The sequence below is a fragment of the Puma concolor genome, chromosome A3 (assembly GCF_028749965.1).
Source record: "Puma concolor isolate L17-30 chromosome A3, mPumCon1.1.hap2, whole genome shotgun sequence".
Lineage (NCBI taxonomy): Eukaryota > Metazoa > Chordata > Mammalia > Carnivora > Felidae > Puma > Puma concolor.
The window spans coordinates 22,200,279-22,222,926 of NC_141669.1; the positions used below are offsets into that span (position 1 = coordinate 22,200,279).

The following is a 22,648-nucleotide window of genomic DNA, read 5'->3' on the forward strand; positions in this document are numbered from 1 at the left end:
ATAAAAGTATTTTTCACAAATAGCCAAAGATGTGTGCAACAGGATTTTATTATAGCTTTGTTTATAATAATGTTGGAAATAATCCTGATGCCTCCTGGTAGTTATTAATTAAATGTTGGATAATGGAATACTCTATAGTGGTTAAAAAATTAAAGCAGTGCTGTATGAACTATGGAAAAAAGCAACAAAGTAAATTGAAAAAGGTTGTGAAGTATCGGCTTGCTTTCATTTTAAATTACATACTCATATATTAATATATGTATAGAAAAAATGGAGAAATATACATCAAAGTCTTAATTATTTTATTGAAGTAAGATTATTTATTTTTGAGACAGAGAATGAATGGGGGGAGGGTCAGAGAGAGAGGGAGACAGAATCTAAGCAGGCTCCAGGCTCCGAGCTGTCAGCACAGAGCCCGATGCGGGGCTCGAACTCACAAACCGTGAGATCATGACCTGAGCCGAAGTCAGACGCTTAACCGACTGAGCCACCCAGGCGCCCCGAGATTTTCACATTCTATAGCGATTGTTAATTCACAATATTTCATAGGATTCTTGTGAGGATTAAATGAGTTAATATGCCTAAGGCAATTCAAACAGTGGACCATAGCACATAGAAGCTATTAGATAAATATTGTTATGCTAAATACGTTTATTTTTTTAAAGCAGAAAAAAAATAAATGAGGTTGCAAAATGCAGTATTTGAGCATTTCAAACATGAAAAGTTAAAAATAAAATAAAAGCCAGAGGAGGCCAATGGGTTCTCTATGCATATTTGAAAGAAAGAGCTAGTTGAAAAGCAAAGGTGATAATGGTAAGGATCAGACAGAAGAGAATGGTAAACTATAATGATAATATCAATCAATATTTAATGAAAGTTTATAGTGGACCAGGTGCTCCAATTGATTCTGAACCCCCAAGGAAAAAAAGCTAACCTGGACAGGAGGGGGTACATCTTTCCTCTGAAGATCAGAACAAAAAATTTTAACCTCAATTCTTCTGAAATTATATGCTAAATTTGGTGGACAAAATAATTTTTTAAATAACCAAAACAAGATTCATAACTTTCCTCAGATTTCTGAGAGTGTGTGAGCCCTCTCAAAGGTAAAAACAAACAAACAAACAAAAACAAAGAAGGATGAAAGATTGGTTTTAAAAATAAGTTATCTTGAGGGGTGCCTGGGTGCCTCAGTCGGTTAAGCGCTTGACTTCAGCTCAGGTCATGATCTCACAGTTTGTGAGTTCGAGCCCAACAACAGGCTCGATGCTGACAGCTCAGAGCCTGGAGCTGGCTTCTGTCTCCCTCTCTCTGCCACTCGCCCGGTCATGCTCTCTTTCTCTCTCTCAAAAATAAATAAACGTAAAAAAAAAAAAAAAAGTATTTTGAGATGAAGAGATGAGAAAATGAGGCTTTTGCCATATACAGTATTCTTCTTTGTATTAAGATTAGAGATTCCCTTTAAGGACAGTGAAATTTCATGATTATGACATTCCCAAGTTCTGATGATTAATTCATCTTCCTCCCTTCATATTGTACGTACAATGGCAGAGTTAACTTCTTACCGCTCAGATTCAGCGTTTAGTTTTCGAAGATCAATGTGTTCACCCAGAATCTATCCTCTTTTCTTTCCACTTCCTTTAAGTCAATCCAAATTCTTTCCAAACATCTTTTCAAGTAAGTCTTTGATAAATCTTCCTGTTTAGGGATGCTAGATCTGGCCCTTATCAACTTTTAGTGAATAGCTTATGCCTCTGATTCAGGTTTTTTTGTTTGTTTGTTTGTTTTGCATTTGTCAACTAGCATTGGCATTAGTAATTTCAATTTCTTAGGAGGATCAAAGGAGTTATCTGTGAAAACCTCTTGCAAAGTTTGGGCAAATACCAGTGCTATGCAATCACGAAGCGTTAACTATTAATTTTTAGAATGTGTTCAGGGAATTTTTTACGCTTTTTGAAGAACTGATGTCCTGCGCAGTCTCACCCCCAAATAATGAAAGTGGGTGGGCGCTCCTCTCAGATTGAGGCTACGTCTCTCTCTCCTTTTGTCTCTTAGTCGGACTAGAACTGTCATGGCGCCTTCAAGAAGAGAGGGAAGGCCGGCCTTTCGCCTAGCAGAATCATCGGAGGCACCTGGACTGGACGGAGGGGTGGACAGAGAGACCACCCCCAGTTGAGATCCAACACACCGAAGCCTCCAAGAGGTCTCGGCCGGACACGGTGAAGACAAGGAGACCGTGTTGAAGACTGCCTGCGAGCGACCGTCTCCCCAGGGCACCGCCCATCGTGACCGCCTTATCCAATGGAAACCCAACGGCAGTGCGGCACCGCCCATCTGTTGGTCGGGACGCCGCGAGGGCGGGGCCCGCAGTTCGGTTGCGCTGCGGAGCGCAGCTGTGAGGGAGTCTCTCTGGTCCGCGGCCCCGAATCCGAGCTGGAGCTGAAGCACAGGCTGCGGGGAGCGGAGTCGGGAGGTGAGCACCGAGGGGAATGAGCGGGAGGGAGGGGTTCGGCGAGAAGGCGGAAGGGTCGGCCTCCGCGGCGCAGGGCGCTGGGACCCCGGCCGGCGGGTGTCTGGAGGCGGCCCTGCTCGGTCGGCGGCCCAGGCCCGGCCCGCGGGAGCCGAGGGACCACCTCGGCCCCACGGCCCCTGCCCGGCCCTCCCAGCCTGCCCTGAGTGGCGGCGACCCGGAATTCTGCCGGCGCGGGGCGCGAGGCCCTAGCGTTCGTGTCGAACTGGGGCTGACGAGAGGCGGGGCCGGCGGCGGGGGCGGGGGCGGGGGCGGCGGTGGCGGGCCCCGCGGCCTGCGGAAGCGCAGCGTCGGGGCCGCGCCTGCTGGCTGAGGCCGGCGCGCTGACTGCGCGGGGGCGTGGCCTGCGCCCCTGACGGCGCCGCGGGGCTGGCCTTTGATGAGGTGGCCGCCGCTGGCTCCGGGGCCTGCGGGACTGCCCCCGCTCCCTTGCGGACAGCGGGCTGGGCGACCTGTTGGAGCGTGAAGCCATCCCCTGCGCTTGCTTGATGTCTGAAGGGACACTCCTGTAGGTCCCAGAGGCCCTTTGGTCTGAACCGGGTGCGGGCAGCCTAGAGGCCTGTGGCCTGAGATCTTTTGCTGAGGAGTTGAAATGCAGAGGGACTGCAGCCCAATAAATGAAAGTCTCGGAGAGAAACTTTGCGCGACGATCTACCCAACTTGCTCTGAAGTGAACACACTATATTTCTCGGGTGGCTGGAGGTGGCGAGGAGGTTCTCTTTTAGGGGCGTACATGGCCTTTTCCTTCTGTGATCTCTTAAACCTCTGAACGACCCTGAGGCAAAACTCCCAGCAAAGATCTCTTCATCAGTAGGGGAAGTGCTGGGGGATTTTGGGCATTATCTTCATTTTGCCTGCTGGGGAAAGATTGGGAAGGGAGAAGACAAGCACATTCCAAGGACATGCCTATGACTGGTAAAGGTTTGGCTTCTCTTGTGGTGCTCTACTCTCTGTGCCTGGGTCCAGAAATTTCCTTAGAGCCCATTGGCTATATAGGCTTCCTGTATTAAAACTTTACTGGTATTTCCTATTGTAATCTATCTGGAAATTACACTTAGCTGTTCAGGTTCAAGATGCATCCTATAAATGTAGCTGCTCTAGAGAGTAATCCATATGAACTTTATTACCATTTTCTTAGCTACTTTTCAGGGAAACAAAAAGGAAAACAGTCTCTAACTTGTTTTCTGGTATATTACTAAGACATACAGATAGTAGCTTTCTTGGCTGGTTGAATAAAATCTATTGATAGGCAGGACCTAGAAAATAACAGGGAAAGGAGTACCTGAGTGGTTCAGTTGGTTAAGCATCTGACTCTTGATTTTGGCTCAGGTCATACATGATCTCACGGTTCCTGAGTTTGAGCCCCAGGTTGGACTCCGCGCTGACAGTGTGGAGCCTGCTTGGGATTCTCTTTCTCCCTCCCCTTCCCCTGCTTATGCTCTTCTCTCTCTCTCTCTCTCTCTCAAAATAAATAAACATTAAAAAAAAAATAACAGGAAAGAATATCTTGCCAGATTTTCTCTTGTGCTTTGTTGTCCTCTGGTATCGACTAGAATGTCATCTAATAAGAATCTCCTGATTCAGGTTAAACATAGTATAGGTTGAGAGCAGAGATGGGCAGAAGTGGGTATCCAAGAGCTGTAAAATAAGGGCTTTTCAGAGGCTTCTGTATTCTGAACTGACTTAGAGGAGCAAATCTACTTTCCAGGATGTCACTTCTTACTGGAACACCCCCTTGAGCCCAGCACACACAGGTTTCAACTCCTTCCCGCCCTTTGTTTTTAGACACATGGCATAACATTCAGTGACTGTCCTGTGACTGGACATGTTAGTGATGTTTAACTTTTGAGAATTTTTTTCTTCCAAATAGTCATGTGCCTTGAAAAAAATGTTATATAGTACTTTTTCCTGTAACGGCTGTTATCTTGAGTTATTTGTACTTGAGGGAAAATCTCTGTCAGATCTAGTACCTCAGAGGGTGGAGCCTTTGAGCCATGTGAATGAAATGAAAGCTGGAAGCTTAAAGTCCTAGATCTGTTGTTTTTTTTTTTAATTTTTTTAAAGCTTTATTTATTTTTGAGAGAGAGAGAGCGTGAGTGGGGGAGGAACAGAGAGAGAGAGGGAGACACAGAATCCGAAGCAGGCTCCAGGCTCCGAGCTGTCAGCACAGAGTCCAACGTGGGGCTCAAATCCACGAGCTGTGAGATCATGACCTGAGCTGAAGTTGGACACTTAACCAACTGAGCTACTCAGGTGCCCCCTAGATCTGTTTTTAATTTGTGGCTCCATGAATGTGGGCATCTTATTTATTTTATTCACTATTATATCTCAAGTACCTAGCTCAGTACATGTGACATACGGTAAGTGCTTAATAAACATTTGTTGAATGAGTGAATGAAAAAAAAAGTGTTGCTAACCAATACCCATTTGCACGCTTACATCACAGGGAAGGTGAAGTCGTCAGGGATGAAGTCACTAATCACTGCCAGTCACCTGGCCCAAGGGTAGCCTCAGCATGGACTGGCAGACTTGATCTGTGTATAGAAGGGCTGGATAGTGAATGCCAGAATTAGTTCTAGTGATATAAATCAGCTGAGAGTTTCGGCTAGATAAATTGGGTGAGAGTGCTACAGGTCCAGCACTGATTTAGGGCTAAATCAGTAGAACATTTTGGGGTCTGGAGTCATCTGTTCTGAACAGGGCCCATGTAGGTTAGTTCTTGAACACAGTGGAAATAGGGGCAGGTAAGGATTCAAAGGGAAGGCTATTGGGTGAGTATTGCTGAGAAGGAATGGTGTCCCTGATTTTGGGGCGTTCATTTGTTCATTTGGACTTTACCAAGGAGGGGGGTTTCATTGTCCTAAATCTTAGGTTGGCCATTCTTGGGTGGGTCATCTTCAACCAAGATAGCTTCCCTTCTCTAGGGGCACCTGGGTGGCTCTTGTTGGTTAAGCATCCAACTCTTGATTTTGGCTCAGGTCATGATCTCACAGTTTGTGAATTCAAGCCTCATGTCAGGATCCGAGCTGACAGTATGGAGCCTGCTTGAGACTCTCTTTCCCTCTCTCTCTGCCACTCCCCAGCTCGTGTTTGCACACGCACGTTCTCTCTCTCTCTCAAAATAAGTAAGTTTTAAAAAACAAAATATTAAAAAAAAAAAGATACTTTCTCTTCTCTAGATTAAGAGAGTAGTTAATGATTCATTTTTCAGACAGGATTAATTTGATTTTGGATTTAAAAGAAACCTGTTTTATTTTCTTTTTAACCCCAGATGAGGTTATTAGGGTTAAATCTTTGTAGATGTATCCTGACCCACTCTACCTTCTCCAACTTTGCCCCAACCAATGCAGGCCTGAGTGTTCGTTCCAGCATGTCGGAAGGGGAGTCCCAGACAGTAGTCAGCAGTGGCTCAGACCCCAAGGTAGAATCCTCATCATCAGCTCCTGGCCTGACGTCAGTGTCACCTCCTGTGACCTCCACAACCTCAGCTGCTTCCCCAGAGGAAGAAGAAGAAAGTGAAGATGAGTCTGAGATCTTGGAAGAGTCACCATGTGGACGCTGGCAGAAGAGGCGAGAAGAGGTAAGGTGGTGGTAATGTTATTCTTGTGGGAGTGAATTCTGAGAAGTGGAAGGGGAAAGTCTCAGAGGGCAGCCCAAACTTTAACAGATATGTGGAGTATTAAAATGGAGGACTTTTAAGGAAACTTTAATTATTCCTTTTCATTTGAATTCTCAGGTGAATCAGCGGAATGTACCAGGTATTGACAGTGCATACCTGGCCATGGATACAGAGGAGGGTGTAGAGGTTGTGTGGAATGAGGTCCAGTTCTCTGAGCGCAAGAACTACAAGCTGCAGGAGGTAGGTAGTGCTGAAAGGATGTAGCCTGTAGGATGTGACAATGCACGTGTTAAAGAGGGATTGGTGGTGGGAAGCTGCTGAGGAGGAGAGTACGTTGGGGTTAGATCATTTCTGGGGAGGGATAGGAATGCCTTTTCAGGATTACAGTGATTTATGAACCCTGTCATCTGACTGTCTCCCCTGCTTTCAGGAAAAGGTCCGCGCTGTGTTTGATAATCTGATTCAGTTGGAACATCTCAACATTGTTAAGTTTCACAAGTATTGGGCTGACATTAAAGAGAACAAGGCCAGGGTAAGAACTTTTACTTGAGTTTACTGCAGAGAGTCTAGCTACATTTATTGTTCTTTTTACATTTAGAGATGAAAACAAGGTAGTTTTGAAACAAAACTGGAATTAGCTGTTAGGGAGATGAGAGTAGGACATTGCCTACAAACTGTGTCTTTTGTCTTGTTACAGAAGGGGCAGAAATGAGCGAACTTTTGTTTCCTTCCCATAGTTCTAATTGTTCATAGTTTTCTTTGTCTTGTTAAATCTAAGGAAGTGGTACCAACAACCATAGGAGGGAAACTTAAAACAATAGCCACCACCACCCAGCTTCCAATGGTGTCTATGTCACCACATAGGGGATCATTTCTACTGTAAGGCCTTATTTGAGTGCTTTGCCTCTCCAGGTCATTTTTATCACAGAATACATGTCATCTGGGAGTCTTAAGCAATTTCTGAAGAAGACCAAAAAGAACCACAAGACTATGAATGAAAAGGTATGGAGGGAGAGCAGACAAAGCTTTAGGCCGGTTTGGGGGTTTTAAAAAGATTATATTAATTATGAAGCTAATCAGGGGAACTGCTTGGAGGGTTAAGAGAGGGAATTACTGCTGACCTTTTGATCAAACTGTTCCAGGCTTGGAAACGCTGGTGCACGCAAATCCTCTCTGCCCTTAGGTAAGTAGGATCTGGTTAGTGTTTTTCCCCTATTTCCTGATTTAGTTCCTCCAAACAGATTTTAGGGCACTACTCTGCTGTTCTTTTCTGCCTCTGCCCACTTTTTTTGAGTCATATACTTTCAAGATTAGGCCCCTATGGTCTTTTAAAGGGTCTATCCTAATGCCCTAACCACGAAATATCTCCCACCTCTTTCTCCCAGTGCTTATCTGGCTATTTAACTCATCAGGCATAATGGAGATTCAGAGTGTGGGGATTATCTTTGTGGTGACCAGCAGGAGACCAGGCCCTTGCTCCTCTTAACCCTTGGGTTCCCCCTGCCCTTAATTTCCCAGTGGCCCCTCTAACAGCCCAGTGCCCCCACAGCTACCTGCACTCCTGTGACCCCCCCATCATCCATGGGAACCTGACCTGTGACACCATCTTCATCCAGCACAACGGACTCATCAAGATTGGCTCTGGTGAGGGGAGGGAGAGGTTCTGGGCAGGGGAGCCTCGGGAATTTGGGAACCATGGGGGTAAGATGAAAGGAGTGGGGAGAATAGGGCAAAATTCTGAGGTGTGGGCTGGTGGTAAGAGTTAGGACTTTGCTAGGGGTAATTCACAGGGAGAGGCCATTCAATTAGGGGGCAGGGTCTAAGACCTTTTTGGAGGGAAGTGGGTTAATTTAGAGATCTTGATAGGTTGGGAAAGGGCAAGAGATGGGTCTAAGATCTGACTTGAGCCCCTGGGGCCAGACCCTACCAAAGGAGGTTCCAGGCTGTGCCTGCTGTGAGTGCTTTCATTTGCCGTGTATCTGTGTGCAGTGTATAACATTTCTGTGTGCCGTGTCTGTGTGCGGTTTGTGTGTCCATTTGTCTGGGGCTTGGCTGCTCCATCGCTCACAACTTTTCTCTGTTTTCCTCCCTCCCGCTTACGGGCTGCTCTGTTCCCAACAGTCTTTCATAGGATTTTTGCTAATGGTGAGAGCTCCCTGTTGCCCCACTTGGGGCTCTGTTTGTGCTCCCTCTGCTCCCCTTTGCGGCTGCCCAGTGCATGCAGTCGTGGGAGCAAGCCCTGTTGCCTCTCTCCCCTGCCTACTTATGCCTGCTTGGCTTCTCCCTACCAGCCCTCCACCTGCTTGCCCTTCCATAACTTGCTTGTTTCCTGTGGATTCTGCCTGGCTGGCCACTTATGTCCTGGATTCTTATTCCCCTTCATCATCAGGCTGGTTCCCTGAATCATACTGTGCTCCCAGACTCTCTGTGATTTGTAGTCATTGTTTATGACCTGAGTGAGTCCAAACTGGGCCCGGCCCTGGTTCCTCGTTCAGCCCTGTAACAGCAATGTTGAAGAATAAGGGAGTAGAGCAGGAGTCTAAAATTTTGGTAGATCAAAAGTGAGACTGATTCAAGGGTATTGGTTCAACTATGAGCTGTTTTTGAGTTTCAGTCAGCAAAGGTGGGGAAGAAGGAGGTTGTCTAGTTGGTTGTATGTTAATCCTTCTTATTCTTCTTTATCCAAGTTTCTGTATCCAAGGTCTGTAATTGTTGCAGATTAGGAAGAACTGTCTGGGTCTTTATGCTATTTTGCAGGGTGGCTGAAAGAACTAGACCAAACATATTCATGTGTTCAGGGATTAGATATTCCATTCCTGAGCTTTGGGGAAGGTGAACAGGACACAAGCAAAAGTGTTACTTTAGCCTTTATTGCTCTTTCGCCAGCTTCCCCTATATACTCGTTAGTTTAGTCTGGAGTGTTCGTTGGTTCAGAATTCAGGACTTTAAATGAGAAGCGATAGACCTGAGAAAGGCGAAGTAGGTGGTATTCATGTTTAGTCTGTGGTTCATGATGGGAAAGGGACAGTTTTGCGCCTTGAGGGTTAGAGACTTCAGGAGAGAATTTGGCTTTTGGGGACCTCTCTCTGGAGTGAGACTATGCTTTGTTGATGGTGGTCAGATTGTGGGTATCTCCCCTACTCCCAGTGGCTCCTGACACTATCAACAATCATGTGAAGACTTGTCGGGAAGAGCAGAAGAATCTACACTTCTTTGCACCAGAGTACGGAGGTAAGGCATCTCAGTTTTCTCTGCCCTCTCCCTGTTCCCCAGGTTTCCCACCTTATAACCTGAGGCACAGAGGTAATATAACAAACTTCCAGTCCTTCTCTGCTGGCGTACAAAAAGTTTTTAAAAGGTATTTCTGCCACTCCCTACCCCCATCCTTTGATTCACCAGAACCTTCTCTGTTTTCCCTAGAAGTCACTAATGTGACAACGGCAGTAGACATCTACTCCTTTGGCATGTGTGCACTGGAGGTGAGGAAACCACAAGCAGTGGTGATGGAAAGGGATCAAATTAGAAGACAGAAGGGGGTGATGGAGGGATGACAAGTAAGTTCTTGAGGGAGTGATTCTGGAGCGCTGAAGTTCTGAAGTTTCTACTTGTCTTCTCTGTTCCCCCTTGCTGCAGATGGCAGTGCTGGAGATTCAGGGCAATGGAGAGTCCTCATATGTGCCACAAGAAGCTATCAGCAGTGCCATCCAGCTTCTAGAAGACCCATTACAGAGGGTAAGAATCTTCTGGATCACTCCCTCCTTAACAGACTTTGAAACGTCTTTACGTTTTTATTCCGTTTTATTTACTGGTTAATATTTTTTTTTCTAAGAACAAGAGAACAGAAAGCAGAAAGGACAGGCAAAAGCAGTGAATGTTTCCCTAGGTGGTGCCTACTTTGTGTTTTGTATACACACACACACACAGGTTAGGGGTTTAAGATGGGTAGCATTGGGGGTAAAGGTTGTGTGGTAAAGGTTATGTGTTAATTTAGGTGTGTCTGCCTAGAAGTAAACTAACTTAATGTTACCTCAGGTAATTGGTATATGTTCTTCAGACAACCATCTTGATATTTTTAAACAAATTGATCAGTTTTAATTAAATCCATTATCTGGGGTTTTATATTTATATAGTTTTAGATAGGGAAAGTGCCCTAAAAAAACAAGCTAAGGTTTAAAGGGTATAAAGTTATGAATCAGTAGATGGAGTATAGTAAGTAGAGGTTGGACAGGAATGTCCAAAGGATAGTTTGTAAATTATTAGATAGTGTGACAGGAAGACTAGTGTGAAGTCCTGAGGCTAGTGTGGATTGAATTTCTAGTTCAGCGTTAGGTTGGGGCATTCAAGTAACAGATTAGGTATATGACCTTGCTGGCTTTTAAGTTTCTAAGTAGGAAAAGCAGGTTAATTGTCATAGGACCTACAGGAGGTGGGAAGGAGGGGTGAGGCTTGGGGAAAACCAGTGAATTTAATAGATGATTATAGGAGACAAAGGAAATTGTAGGGTTGGGAAATAAAGGAATTTAATAAATGACTAATGAATTTAATAAATATAGGAGATAAGGAAATTGTAGGGCTGGGAAATAAAAAGATGGTGAATATTGTTGATCACAACAGAGAAGGTAACTTTGGTGAGAGTTGAGGAGCGTGTGGGCTAATAAAGCAGAGAAGTAGAAAATAAGGGAAAAGAATTCATAAGTTTGAATAGTAAAAGAAGTTTGTGGTTGGGGAACAGAAAAATAATTAAAACCAAAAAAACAGTGAACAATAGCTTTCATGTTAATACCTTAGAGTTTTCAAAGCCCTTTCATATACATTTAATAGTTTGCCCCCTTAGTCCGTGCAAACCACCTAGTATGTACAAAGTCTGTGCTAAGTATAGTGAGCGAGATAAAGATGAACCCAGTGGACTGGTTGCCAGATGTCTGTTCTACTTCCTTGTTCCTTTTTCTAGGAGTTCATTCAAAAGTGCCTGCATTCTGAGCCTGCTCGCAGACCAACAGCCAGAGAACTTCTGTTCCACCCAGCACTGTTTGAAGTGCCCTCGCTCAAACTCCTTGCTGCCCACTGCATTGTGGGACACCAGCGTGAGTCCCCTTGGCCCTGCTAGGAATTTTCTTCCCATCTGGAGCCTTAATAACTATCACGAGCATGCTCTTTTCTCTTCCACTTCCAAAAGAATTCTTTATCCCCCTGGGACCCCTGTGCCTTTCTATGACATTAATCTGACTATCCTTCTATAACTTCCCATTTCTTTATGCCCTCCAGACATGATCCCAGAGAATGCTCTGGAGGAGATCACCAAAAACATGGATACCAGTGCTGTACTGGCTGAAATCCCTGCAGGACCAGGAAGAGAACCAGTTCAGACTTTGTGAGTAACTAACTGAGAGGGTCTGAAAGGGACAGATTGGTCACTACAACCCTGAGGGTTGTCAACTGTCCATTCTTTGGTAATTGTTGAATCTGCTATTTTGCTTATTTCCTTCCTTTCACCTGCTTTCTCTCTTTTCTCTTGCAGGTACTCTCAGTCACCAGCTCTGGAATTGGATAAATTCCTTGAAGATGTCAGGTGAGAGGAAAGGCTTGCTTGAGGAAGCGGGGGTGGCTGTACTGGGGCATTCACAGAGCCCATGTGACCTGTCTGATCTCCCTCCAGGAATGGGATCTACCCTCTGACAGCCTTTGGGCTACCTAGGCCCCAGCAGCCACAGCAGGAGGAGGTGACATCACCTGTTGTGCCCCCCTCTGTCAAGACTCCAACACCTGAACCAGCTGAGGTGGAGACCCGCAAGGTGGGGCTTTGTGGGTGTGGATGTCTCCATGGTCATGGTAGAAGGGAGAGAGGACATGTCAAATAAGGCTTTGTCCTTTAGAGAAAAGAGGGTGTTTCTGTCTTAGCAGGCTTGTCCTGTGGACTGGAAAGCCTTCCAGCTGTTGGGGGCTTTTTATTGACTGGTGTCTACTATAGGGACCCTCTCTGTGCCCTCTCTCTAGGTGGTGCTGATGCAGTGCAACATCGAGTCAGTGGAGGAGGGAGTCAAACACCATGTAAGGCTCAGGGCCAGGGCTGCATAGGGCTGGGTGGGCAGGAGGTGAAGAAGAGCCTCATTTTTTGACTGTCCTGTTTTTCAGCTGACGCTTCTTCTGAAGCTGGAGGACAAACTCAACCGGCACCTGAGCTGTGACCTGATGCCAAGTGAGTGTCTTCTTTCCCTCAGACGATGAGAGTCTGTGAGCCTCATCCGTGAGAAACCTTCATGGGGGTGGGGAAGGTTACAGGGCAGTAACACATGGGCGCACAGAACGAATATCTTAAATAGCTCCTAATACTAGAGGGTGGATCTGACACCATTGCTTTGTGGTGTTCTTTCCCAGCCGGGGTAACCCAACTGGGGCTGTTGGAAGGGCTCTGGGCCCCTTGCTCCCACACTGTGCTCACCCTCTCCCGTTTCTCTGTCAGATGAGAACATCCCTGAGTTGGCAGCTGAGCTGGTGCAGCTGGGCTTCATTAGCGAGGTGAGGTTTCTGCCTTCAGCTGCTCTGGCTGCCTCCATTCTTCTCTCCTCTCTCGCCCTGTCTCACCGAGCTCTTCTCTCCCAGGCTGACCAGAGCCGACTGACTTCTCTGCTAGAGGAGACCCTGAACAAGTTCAATTTTGCCAGGAACAGCACCCTCAACTCAGCCGCTGTCACCGTCTCCTCTTAGAGCTCACTCGGGCCAGGCCCCTGATCAGAGCTGTGGCCGTCGCTAGATGTGCAACAGCCTTTCTGCCCCTTCCCCCCAGTCAGTATTACCCTGTGAAGCCCCTTCTCTCCTTTATTATTCAGGAGGGCTTTGGGGCTCCCTGGTTCTGAGCATCACCCTCCCCCTTCCCCCCTCTTCCTCCCCTCTGCACTTTGTTTACTTGTTTTGCACAGACGTGGGCCTGGGCCTTCTCAGCAGCCGCCTTCTAGTTGGGGGCTAGTAGCTGATCTGCCGGCTCCCGCCCAGCCTGTGTGGAAGGAGGCCCACGGGCACTGGGGGAGCTGAATTCTACAATCCCGCTGGGGCGGACGGGGCGGGAGAGAAGGGTGGTGCTGCAGTGGTGGCCCTGGGGGGCCATTCGATTCGCCTCAGTTGCTGCTGTAATAAAAGTCTACTTTTTGCTACAAGCGTCGTGTGTGTGTGCGCCTTCCCCGCTAGGGGGAGCGAGCTCGGAGCCCCGCCCGGGGCGTGGGGTTGGGCCTCCAGGTGGCAGCCGGGCGGAACTGGTAGGGAGAGCGAGGGAGGGGCCGGGGCCAGGTAGAGCTGCCCTGCGGCGGGGCGACGAGGGCCGAGATGAGGTGCTGCCGCCTCTGCAGATTCGGTAACTTCCGGCCCCGGTCTCGTTCCCCTGCGTCCGCCGACGACCCTTCCTACAGCCCCCCCGTTCACGGGGCGGCCACGAGGGCCCCTCCGGTTCCTTTCCCGGCTCAGGCCTGCCCCTCCCCCGTGCTTTGCAGACGCGGCCCGCGGCCCCCGGCGGCTTATGCGCGTGGGCCTGGCGCTGATCCTGGTGGGCCACGTGAACCTGCTCCTGGGGGCCGTGCTGCACGGCACCGTCCTGCGACACGTGGCCAATCCCCGCGGCGCCGTCACCCCGGAGTACACCACGGCCAATGTCATCTCCGTGGGCTCGGGGCTGCTGGTGAGCGCGGCGGGGGGCGGGGCCGCGGCTGTGAGGGAGGGGGGCGGGGCGGAGAGAGGCGCGGGCCTCAGGCATTGTATCTTCCAGAGTGTTTCCGTGGGACTTGTGGCCCTCTTGGCATCCAGGAACCTTCTGCGCCCAAGACTGGTGAGGGGATTTTTGGAGCTTTCATGAGGTCTTGAGTCAGGGAAATGAGGACCTGACTCAGCTTCACCTTCAGGTGGGAGGAGGAGCCTCAAATAGAGAAACCAAGGTGTCTTAGCAGTGGGAGAGTCCGCCACTCACAGCTGCTCAGCCTGATCTTCTGCCCCTGCCAGCACTGGGCTCTCCTGGCACTAGCTCTGGTGAACCTCCTCTTGTCTGCTGCCTGCTCCCTGGGCATCCTCCTTGCTGTGTCACTCACTGTGGCCAACGGTGGCCGCCGTCTTATTGCTGACTGCCATCCAGGGCTGCTGGATCCTTTGCTACCGATGGACAAGGGGTCTGGACGCACTGACTGCCCGTTTGACCCTACAAGAATCTATGTGAGTGCATGTTTTTTTCAGCCTTTTTGCAGTCTACAGGGCCTTGGTCCTGCCTTTTCAACCACCCCTACTTGCCACTCCTGCCCTGCTCCCTCTCAGTTCCCCACCCTCCCTCTTCACCTTTTAGGATACAGCCTTGGCTCTCTGGATCCCTTCTTTGGTCATGTCTGCAGGAGAGGCTGCTCTATCTGGTTACTGCTGTGTGGCTGCACTCACCTTACGTGGGGTTGGGCCCTGCAGGAAGGAAGGGCTTCAGGAGCAGGTAAGGAAGAAGAACAGGAAGGGCTCATTCAAAACAGACTGCCTGTAATTCAGGGCAGGAGTACTAACTCCATCCTCCCCTATAGCTGGAGCAACTGACAGAGCTTGAACTTCCTAAGTGTAAAAGACAGGAAAATGAACAGCTACTGGATCAAAATCAAGAAATCCAGGCATCACAGAAAAGCTGGGCTTAGGACAGGTAATCTATGGAGACTGTGGCCTGGGAAGGCGTGGAGGCAGGGAACCACTCTTAGAACTGGGTCATGTCCCCTGCCAGGCTGCTTGCCCTCTGACCCAGGTTCTCCCTTCTGTGGAACAGGTGCTGATCCAGAGGTTCAGTACACAAGGTTTTCCACCTCCCCAGGATGACATAAACAGTTATAATAAAATAACTCTTTTCTTCTACTTGATTATGGTTCCTTTTGGGGGTTAAAGGGCAATGGGCTGATATTGGGGATGACCTTGATCGAAGAACACAATGGTTTGGTCTGTTATCTACAAGTCTTTAATGAGGGAGAGAACCCAATAACTCTTCCTTGAATTCTATCAGTTACTGAAAGGAAAAGCTGGTGCTAGGTAACCCTCCACACCACTGACTAATGAATTTCAGCACATCCTGGCACACTGGGCTGTGGGAGGTCTGTGGACAAACAGAAGAACAGGAGAGGAACTCAGTGCTAAGAAAAAGCATTCCTTCTGTAAGGAAAATCAACCCTATCTTAGTATGGGGAGCAGAGTTCAGGGTTGCACCTGCCTTGTTGACATTCCCACCCACCCTTCTAGTGGTTTCTTATTTTCCTTCAGTGCTATTCTCCCTGCCCCGACCCTTCAAGTCTCCCTCTCTAACCTTGATCGCCATAAGGAACTTATTCCAGTTGTCCTTGTTAGCTGCCTTCCCTGGCCGCTTAAATTCAATTTTGTTCCTCAGAATGGGGTATCCTGTGGGGGAAGAAAAAAAGATGAACTGGCATTTGAGGGGGAAAACAAAGAACAATTTAGGAGCAGGAAGTAGAATGTTCATGGCACCTGGCTGGCTCAATTGGTTGAGCATCTGAGTCTTGATTTTGGTCCAGGTCATGATTTAAGGGTCATGGGGTCGAGCCCCATGTCAGGCTCCATGCTGGCCATGGAGCCTGCTTAAGATTCTCTTTCTCCCTCTCCCTCTGCTCTTCTCCCCTGTGCATACTCTCTCTCAAAGGAAAAAAAAAAAAGTTCTGCCTCCTTTACTGAATCACAATAAGATGTTTTTTTTTTATTTTTTATTTATTTTTTTAACATTTATTCATTTTTTGAAAGACAGAAAGAGACAGAGCACGAGCAGGGGAGGGGCAGAGAGAGGGAGACAAAGAATCCGAAGCAGGCTCCAGGCTCTGAGCTGTCAGCACAGAGTCTGGGAAAACACTTTCTTGAACCTGCTGTTTGCCCCTCCTTTCCACCCACCACAGAACGTTGGGTGCTGTAGGGTTCTGTACCTGTAATGAGGCAGGGTAGTGCCCGAACTCCAGTGCTCGCTGCCACCAGGGAAGCCTCATAGGCACCGCGCTCATCTCGAGGCAGAACCTGCTCCAGCCGCTGGTCCATTGAGACTGTGAGTACCCAGTCTCGAACCTCTTCTCTCTGAGCCTCCTGGGAAGGACAGGGAGCAGCAGCCTCCTCAGCACCAGGTTCCACAGCAGGCAAGTGGAAGGCGGCGAGTTTTACTAAGCTGCTGTCCTGTGCATCATGTTTTACCCATACATGATCCTCCTTGGATGGCGTTCATGACCACCACCTTAGTTTTTTTTCTCTGCTTCTACTTTCGTTGGAGGAACAGTGAGGGCAGAAGCCCTTCCAAAGATGTTGCTAACTCATGGCCATTATAAAGGTTAGGAGGGCCAATATAAAGTGTCCTCCATTCACAACGTCCTAATACCAGTGAGGCCTCCCATTCTCCAATCTTGTGCCCTTACCGGTACGTGCTGCTTGGCTGGGAGTGGCACCTCAAAGGGAATGTCTGTATCCTGAAAGTCACAGTGGTCAAGGGCATCCAGAGTCCCTTCTTCGATTGCCTGTGGAAGAGTGGGCAGCCATGAGATAGACACAACTTGTGACAGGCAAAACTTCCCACCCTCTGGGCACAACTTTATGCTCACATCAGTCAGATCCAGAAAGCGGTTGAGGAAGATGAATGCCATGTTCTCCCAGCCAACTGCCTGCAACAGAGGAAAGTTGCAGGTGGGAGCCAGCAGCTGGGCTTGGATGCTGCTTTTCCAGGATGCAGGGGGAGGAATTCGGGAAGTCACAGGAAAGCGATATCCTCCATAACATCAGCCCCACCCTCAGCTTTGCTCTACCAGAGCACACGGGATAGTCTATCTTCCTTCCTTTTGATTTCCTTAATTCCTTGGCCACACCCTCCCTTGTCCCAGCTCACCTTGGCAGCAATGCCAGCTTCATAGAAGGCCTTGTCTGCAGGTAGTAACTGGGTGTGGCGTAAGAGTGAAACAGAAAGCTGGGCAGCCACAGTTTCCTACAGAGTAAAGTCAAAGCATTATGATCCTGGTATGGAAGGGACTGAGCTACCAGGCCAGTGATCTTATAACTAAGGCAGAACCAGAACCAGAAAACCAACAATCCGTATTAAATTGGTCTGGATCTCAAGTGGTTCTGGGTCTTAGTTTTTTTTCATATGCACAAGAGAACTGGGCCTAGATTATTTCTATTATTCAAGTACACACAATAAATATACAATATACTATCATGAGTAGGCCAAAGGTATGTGTATATTGTAAGAGATCAACACAGAAGTTGTGGGATTTGAATGTTTAAGCATAATGAAGGTGGAACTGTGTGGGTAGAGAGCCCTGAGAAGGTCAAAGGAGGAGTCAGGAAGAAAACCATCTCAGCAAGGGTTAAAGATTTCTTTAAACAAGAGAAAGTAGGAAAGAAGTGGATCAAGCCTGAGAATCCAGAATTTGAATTCATTCAACTTCATGCATCTAAAGATGTGTCCATAAGACTGGGCGCTACCCCCATCTCACCAGCTGTTTGACACTCTGGGCTGCCGAACGAGTGGCATAGTAGTGAGCAATCAACAGCATCGTCTCAAACTCCTCATGGGCTGGAGAATTTGCCTCACTAGACTTCACCAGGTTTTCACACTAGAGTAGGAAGACAGCACAGCCTGGGTCAGGGGTCAGAGGAGTGCCAGAGCCACCTGGACAAAGGTGTAGGCCATCTGAAGGTAAAGGTATATGTTATTTATTTATTTTTTATAAATTTTTTTAACGTTTATTTTTGAGAGAGAAAGCCAGAGTGTGGGCGGGGGAGGGGCAGAGAGAGAGGGAGACAGTATCTGAAGTAGGCTCCAGGCTCTGAGCTGTCAGCACAGAGCCCGACGCAGGGCTCGAACTCACGGACCGCAAGAACATGATGTGAGCCGAAGTCGGTCGCTTAACCGACTGAGCCACCCAGGCGCCCCTAAAGGTATATGTTATAAAAGACGTGAGGACAGGGACAGGCAGAGTCGTTTTTTCACTCTGTTGTAGACCCGACTTCCTCACCAAGTTGAAGAGCACATCCCGAAGATCAGCCCAGTTGTGATAGGCCTCAGCACTGTTGGTCCCTGGTGAGCTCACCATGTCTGTGAAGATCCTTTTGTAGATGTTGAAATTCTAGAGGTAATGGCGAAAGGAGAGCTGAGTGAGAAGGGATAACTAGAAGAGAAAGTACACATGGGCCCAAAAAGGAAACCAGGCTTTAAGTGTGTGGGGGGGAGCGGGGGTGGAGCTAGGGGACAGTGATGAAGAAAGTCGATCATTTTCAGAGAAAAGAAGAAGAAGAAAATGACTTTCTTACCAATTGGTGCTTTGAGTGTGGGCAAACAGGTGAATGTGAATGCAGTCACGGTGTTAATGGGCTGATATTCTAGAGAGCTGGGATGCTCAGACAGGAGAGCAATGTTTAGTCTCTTTAGGAAGTTAATGAGGCCCCAGAGGTGTGTCCAGGATTCATCTCTGAAAGACTGTTCCTGCATTAGCTAATAGTATGAGGATGCTGTTGAATGCTTCCTCAGATGGTAAATCCTGCGAGGCTGTACATTTCAGAAGAGGCTGGCGGGAGAAGGGGGGCTGTCTCTGAGCATGATGCTTTCAAGTTTGTTTGTTTGTTTGTTTTAATGTTTATTTTTGAAAGAGACAGAGACAGCATGCAAGTGGGTTAGGGGCAGAGAGAGAAGGAGACACAGAATCCAAAGCGAGCTCCAGGCTCTGAGCTGTCAGCACAGAGCCCGATGTGGGGCTCGAACTCACGAGCTGTGAGATCATGACCTGAGCCAAAGTCGGGGCGCTCAACCCCTCAACCGACTGAGCCACCCAGGTGCCCCAAGGGCATGACGCTCTCTTAAAAGAATCCTTTGAGAAGACCATTCCTAAGGGAATGGGTGGTTCTGAGGAGAAGGTAACAACTTCCTTGAGGAGAACATTCACCCCAAGAAGCAGGCGGGTACCTGTGGGTTAGCAGGGGCTCCGTGCTGCACATACAGGGCCAGTGCCTGGCCATAGTCACCCTCTCGGATCAGGTGAGTCGCATACAAAGCCACATACTTGTGCAGAATCTTGTAGTTCTGTCCCGGGGATGGAGGAAAAGCATGGGGAAGTTGGGATCAGTAAGAGCAGGCAGTGAGGGTGGGGTGGTGACTTGAGGCCATGGATTTGTTTAGGAGGCCAAGGCATATGCAAGCCAGGCCCAGCTAGGCCTCTGACCCCAGTATCAAGAGTGTGGAAGACTGACTCTCTGATGCTGGTTAGGGATCTCTGGGGTTGGGCTTTGGAGGAATTAAGAGAGAGACAGCTCTGGGCAAGTGGAGCCAAGGGAAATGTCTAGAAGGGCTGGGGATGGGAGAAAGAGCAGTACCTGCTTGGTGGCCGTTTCAATGCACTTGTCCCATTGGCCCTGCTCCACATACAGGTCCAAAGCAGCTACCACATCCACACCCACCAGCTAGGGATCAGTGGAAAAGACAGAGTTAAGAGGCCAGATGACATGAGCGGGGAAAGGAGGGAGAGAATCTCTTGAGTCTCCATGCATTCTCCCTCTTGCTAACTCTCTGCCAGTCTCACCGAGTCCACTTTGCCCTGGTTCTTGAGGAACTCTTTATAATGCTCGTCCACATAGTCTTCGTACCTGTGAAGATGTGCAGAGATCTAGCACTGCATGGTCCCGGGATGCACACCCTTCCCATGAGAACTTCCTCTCTTTACAAAAGGAAGTAAAAGAATTTCCCAGTAGAAGGGGTCAGAAGCTTACCGGGGATCTAACTCCTTGGCCACACGCTTGGCCTTGTTCCACTCCTCACCCTCAATGAAAGCATCGATCGCTTCCTTGACTAAGTCCAAGTTCAGATAGAGCTCTGCAGCCTGCACAGTGGGGAAAATGGAGCTCGGAGACCAGCTTTCTCCTCTGTTTCTGCAGAACTGCATGGGACACTGCCAGGAGCCCACCTCACACACCCTCCTGGGTGTAGCTGGTACTGTTCCACCCCTCTCTGTGGAATCTACTTCTTCAGTCCCAGCACTCTACTTACTGCACTGTACTTTCTGATTCCAGTCAGCTGGGGTCCCACAGCCCGAACTACTTCCAGACTGCGCTGAGGAGGCAGAAACTTGATGGCGAGTTCAGCTGCCTGAGCGGTTGAACGGAAGATGACAATGGGTAGGAGAGACAAATACTGCTGGGCGCCCTCAGCCTGATCTGTTTTTTCCTTCCAGTTGTTGAAGGTCTCTCTAGCACTCGCCTTCACCTTCTACCCTCCTGGGCAAAGCCTGTCTCACGGTCCATCAGAGCCTTTAAATGACCATCAGTGGACCTATTTGTTCCTCTCAGCTCCTGCTCTGTCACATACTCCCTTTGATGTCTGAGGTCACTGCATTTGGTCCTGCCATGTCTGACAAACTGGTTTCTTGAGTTTTGTCACAAACAGAATCTTGGTGGTGCAGGTATAGCGAAAGAAGGAATTCTGCAACTGTTTGTGCTGGGCTTTTCTAAGACTCAGTTTCTTCACCCATAAGAGTGATGGTTGGTCCAGATTGGTATTGTCCAGAACAGAAGCCACTAGTCACATGTGGCTAGTCCCAATTTAGATGTGCTGTCAGCTTAAATACACACTGGGTTTCAAAGACTTAGTATGAAAGAAAGAATGTAAAATATCTCAATAAATTGAGATAAATAAATATCAATAATATAAGCAATCAATAAAATATTGAGTTGAAATGAGTTTAATGTTGAAATGAGTTTAGATATATTTGGTTAGGTAAAATATAATTATTTTCTTGTATTTCTTTTTACTTGAGTATGGCTACTAGGAAATTTTTTTTTTTTAAACTTTATTCACTTTTGAGAGACAGAGTGAGCATGAGAGGGGGAGGGGCAGAGAGAGAGGGGGACACAGAATCCAAAGCAGGCTACAGGCTCTGAGCATTTGGAACAGAGCCTGACGCAGGGCTTGAACCCACAAACCATGAGATCATGACCTGGGCCGAAGTCAGATGCTCAACCGACTGAGCCACCCAGGCGCCCCGGCTACTAGGAAATTTTAAATTTACATGTGTGATTTACCTTTGTGACTTGCATTTTATTTCTATTGGACAGTGATGCTCTAGATGATTGTGGAGACACCTTCCAACCCTAAAACTCAGTAATTCTACAAATCCGAGCGTTCTATACGTTTACTCTATTTCCACTGTGATGCTGACGTCCTCACCAGATTTTAATTTCCATGTACATAGTCCAGTTTTAGGTACAGTCTATGCTAATCCTCCTGGTCTTTCCCCCACCTATATATGCCTCACTTCACCTGCCAAACCCTTCAAAACTTAAAGTGCCCCATCCAGGAAGCTAATTTGCAGAAGGTATAGCCATGCACAGATGCCAATAAACAATGCTCCAGGGTAAAATATAGCAGATGCTTAATAAACACTTGCTGGTTAAATCTGCTAAATTTTGCATAACCAACCATCAGTCCTTTCTACTCCCCCCATCTCCCCCCGCCAACGTCTAGGGGCTATTCAATTACAAGTCCTCAGAAACCAGAGGGAAATTCTGCAGGAGAATCATCACACCAATTTTATTTAGGAAGCTGAATCAATCTCACCCCATTCACAACTCTGAATCTACAATGCATCATTTAAAACTTCACACGTACCCCAATTTCTAAGATATTAAAATGCAATTATATATGTTTTAGAGTTGATGAAACATACTGGTTTGACTTAATCTGCTAGACGCTTCTCTTCAGGAGCTCCTGGGTAGAGGAGGAGCCTCTGCTTTCTTCATGGCCTCCATCCTCCCTCACAGAGCCTACCTGACCCCTCCCAGCCCAGAGGTCCCATCCTTCTCTGAACCCCAACTTGGATCGCACCCTTTAAGTCTTCACTGAGATACACAATTGAGCCGCGTTAGTCTGATTTCCCCAATTTCTGGCCATTAGGGTTCTGCCTTAGAACCCCCCCTTTTACAGCTTTCATTGCTCTAGCATCTCATAAGCACTCAGATCTCTGCTGCTTGAGTAAAAACGAAAGACACAGAAGGAGAAAGAGGAATGTCCGAGGGGGAATGCTGAGTGTGAGGGCGGCCCGGGAAACGGAAGGCCAGGAAGGGTGTAGTAGGTCTTACCTTCATCCAGCACTTTTCCATCAGGCTGCTGCTTCCTGAGTCCCGCACCTTGAGGTAGCAGTCGACGGCACGGCTATACTCTCCAGCCTGTTCCCACTGTCGAGCTTGTTCCACTAGCCCCTCCATACCCCTGATGAGATGAGAATACACATGACCAGGAACAGGACAGGCAGTGTGGCCTACCCTGTGCATACTGTGTGACCCACCCTGCCAACACTTGCTGCCTCCCGCCTTCATACCTGGCCCCCTTCTTGGTAGCTTCCCGCTCATACTCTTCCTGCAGAGCCTCCAGCTGGCCCGGCACATAATCCTTGCAGATCCGCAGGGCATCGCTCCATAATCCAGCCTCCTGCTCAGATTTCCAGGTATCAGGGAAGCAGAGGCAGGCATGACAGCTTCCC

General features: G+C 48.0%; 3 protein-coding genes across 4 annotated transcripts in view; 2 read left to right on the forward strand and 1 right to left on the reverse strand.

Annotated features, from left to right (window-relative positions):
• Positions 1–2,283: 2,283 nt before the first annotated feature.
• On the forward strand, positions 2,284–13,297 carry NRBP1 (nuclear receptor binding protein 1). Of its 2 annotated transcripts, XM_025927385.2 has the most exons (19): positions 2,284–2,470; positions 5,878–6,107; positions 6,264–6,386; positions 6,577–6,678; positions 7,059–7,148; positions 7,289–7,329; positions 7,696–7,790; positions 8,268–8,291; positions 9,294–9,377; positions 9,567–9,625; positions 9,780–9,878; positions 11,098–11,230; positions 11,412–11,517; positions 11,665–11,715; positions 11,803–11,938; positions 12,141–12,194; positions 12,279–12,342; positions 12,607–12,662; positions 12,747–13,297. In XM_025927385.2, the coding sequence occupies exons 1-19, from the start codon at positions 2,299–2,301 to the stop codon at positions 12,849–12,851; spliced, it is 1,824 nt and encodes a 607-aa protein (XP_025783170.2). In that variant the 5' UTR covers positions 2,284–2,298; the 3' UTR covers positions 12,852–13,297. The 2 variants fall into 2 exon arrangements, with proteins under 2 accessions (XP_025783170.2, XP_025783169.2); XM_025927384.2 differs by lacking the exon at positions 8,268–8,291.
• Positions 13,298–13,366: 69 nt separating this feature from the next.
• KRTCAP3 (keratinocyte associated protein 3) lies at positions 13,367–15,002 on the forward strand. The gene is made up of 7 exons (XM_086700243.1): positions 13,367–13,491; positions 13,628–13,812; positions 13,900–13,959; positions 14,130–14,336; positions 14,464–14,598; positions 14,684–14,796; positions 14,917–15,002. Exons 1-6 carry the CDS (start codon positions 13,464–13,466, stop codon positions 14,789–14,791), a joined length of 723 nt encoding a protein of 240 aa, XP_086556369.1. The 5' UTR covers positions 13,367–13,463; the 3' UTR covers positions 14,792–14,796; positions 14,917–15,002.
• Positions 15,003–15,079: 77 nt separating this feature from the next.
• IFT172 (intraflagellar transport 172) overlaps positions 15,080–22,648 on the reverse strand; it is a 34,553-nt gene continuing 26,984 nt past the window's right edge. Inside the window, exons 34-48 of the mRNA XM_025927245.2 lie at positions 22,487–22,596; positions 22,248–22,377; positions 20,161–20,259; positions 19,884–19,993; positions 19,697–19,760; positions 19,491–19,577; positions 19,084–19,200; positions 18,140–18,250; positions 17,618–17,737; positions 17,011–17,106; positions 16,730–16,789; positions 16,547–16,645; positions 16,070–16,223; positions 15,445–15,536; positions 15,080–15,237 (exon numbers count right to left, since the gene is read on the reverse strand). Coding sequence (XP_025783030.2) covers positions 15,148–15,237; positions 15,445–15,536; positions 16,070–16,223; positions 16,547–16,645; positions 16,730–16,789; positions 17,011–17,106; positions 17,618–17,737; positions 18,140–18,250; positions 19,084–19,200; positions 19,491–19,577; positions 19,697–19,760; positions 19,884–19,993; positions 20,161–20,259; positions 22,248–22,377; positions 22,487–22,596 — 1,539 coding nt within the window. The 3' untranslated portion in view covers positions 15,080–15,147. The remainder of the gene's footprint in view (positions 15,238–15,444; positions 15,537–16,069; positions 16,224–16,546; positions 16,646–16,729; positions 16,790–17,010; positions 17,107–17,617; positions 17,738–18,139; positions 18,251–19,083; positions 19,201–19,490; positions 19,578–19,696; positions 19,761–19,883; positions 19,994–20,160; positions 20,260–22,247; positions 22,378–22,486; positions 22,597–22,648) is intronic.

Excerpts from the sequence above, each read along its gene's own strand:
- NRBP1 (XM_025927385.2), top strand. The coding sequence starts at position 2,299 with ATGGAAACCCAACGGCAGTGCGGCACCGCCCATCTGTTGGTCGGGACG. Across the intron at positions 7,330-7,695 it reads CAAATCCTCTCTGCCCTTAG|CTACCTGCACTCCTGTGACC; the intron begins GTAAGTAGGATC and ends GTGCCCCCACAG. Across the intron at positions 12,663-12,746 it reads AGCTGGGCTTCATTAGCGAG|GCTGACCAGAGCCGACTGAC; the intron begins GTGAGGTTTCTG and ends CTTCTCTCCCAG.
- KRTCAP3 (XM_086700243.1), top strand. The coding sequence starts at position 13,464 with ATGAGGTGCTGCCGCCTCTGCAGATTCG. Across the intron at positions 13,813-13,899 it reads CCGTGGGCTCGGGGCTGCTG|AGTGTTTCCGTGGGACTTGT; the intron begins GTGAGCGCGGCG and ends TGTATCTTCCAG. Across the intron at positions 14,337-14,463 it reads TTGACCCTACAAGAATCTAT|GATACAGCCTTGGCTCTCTG; the intron begins GTGAGTGCATGT and ends TTCACCTTTTAG.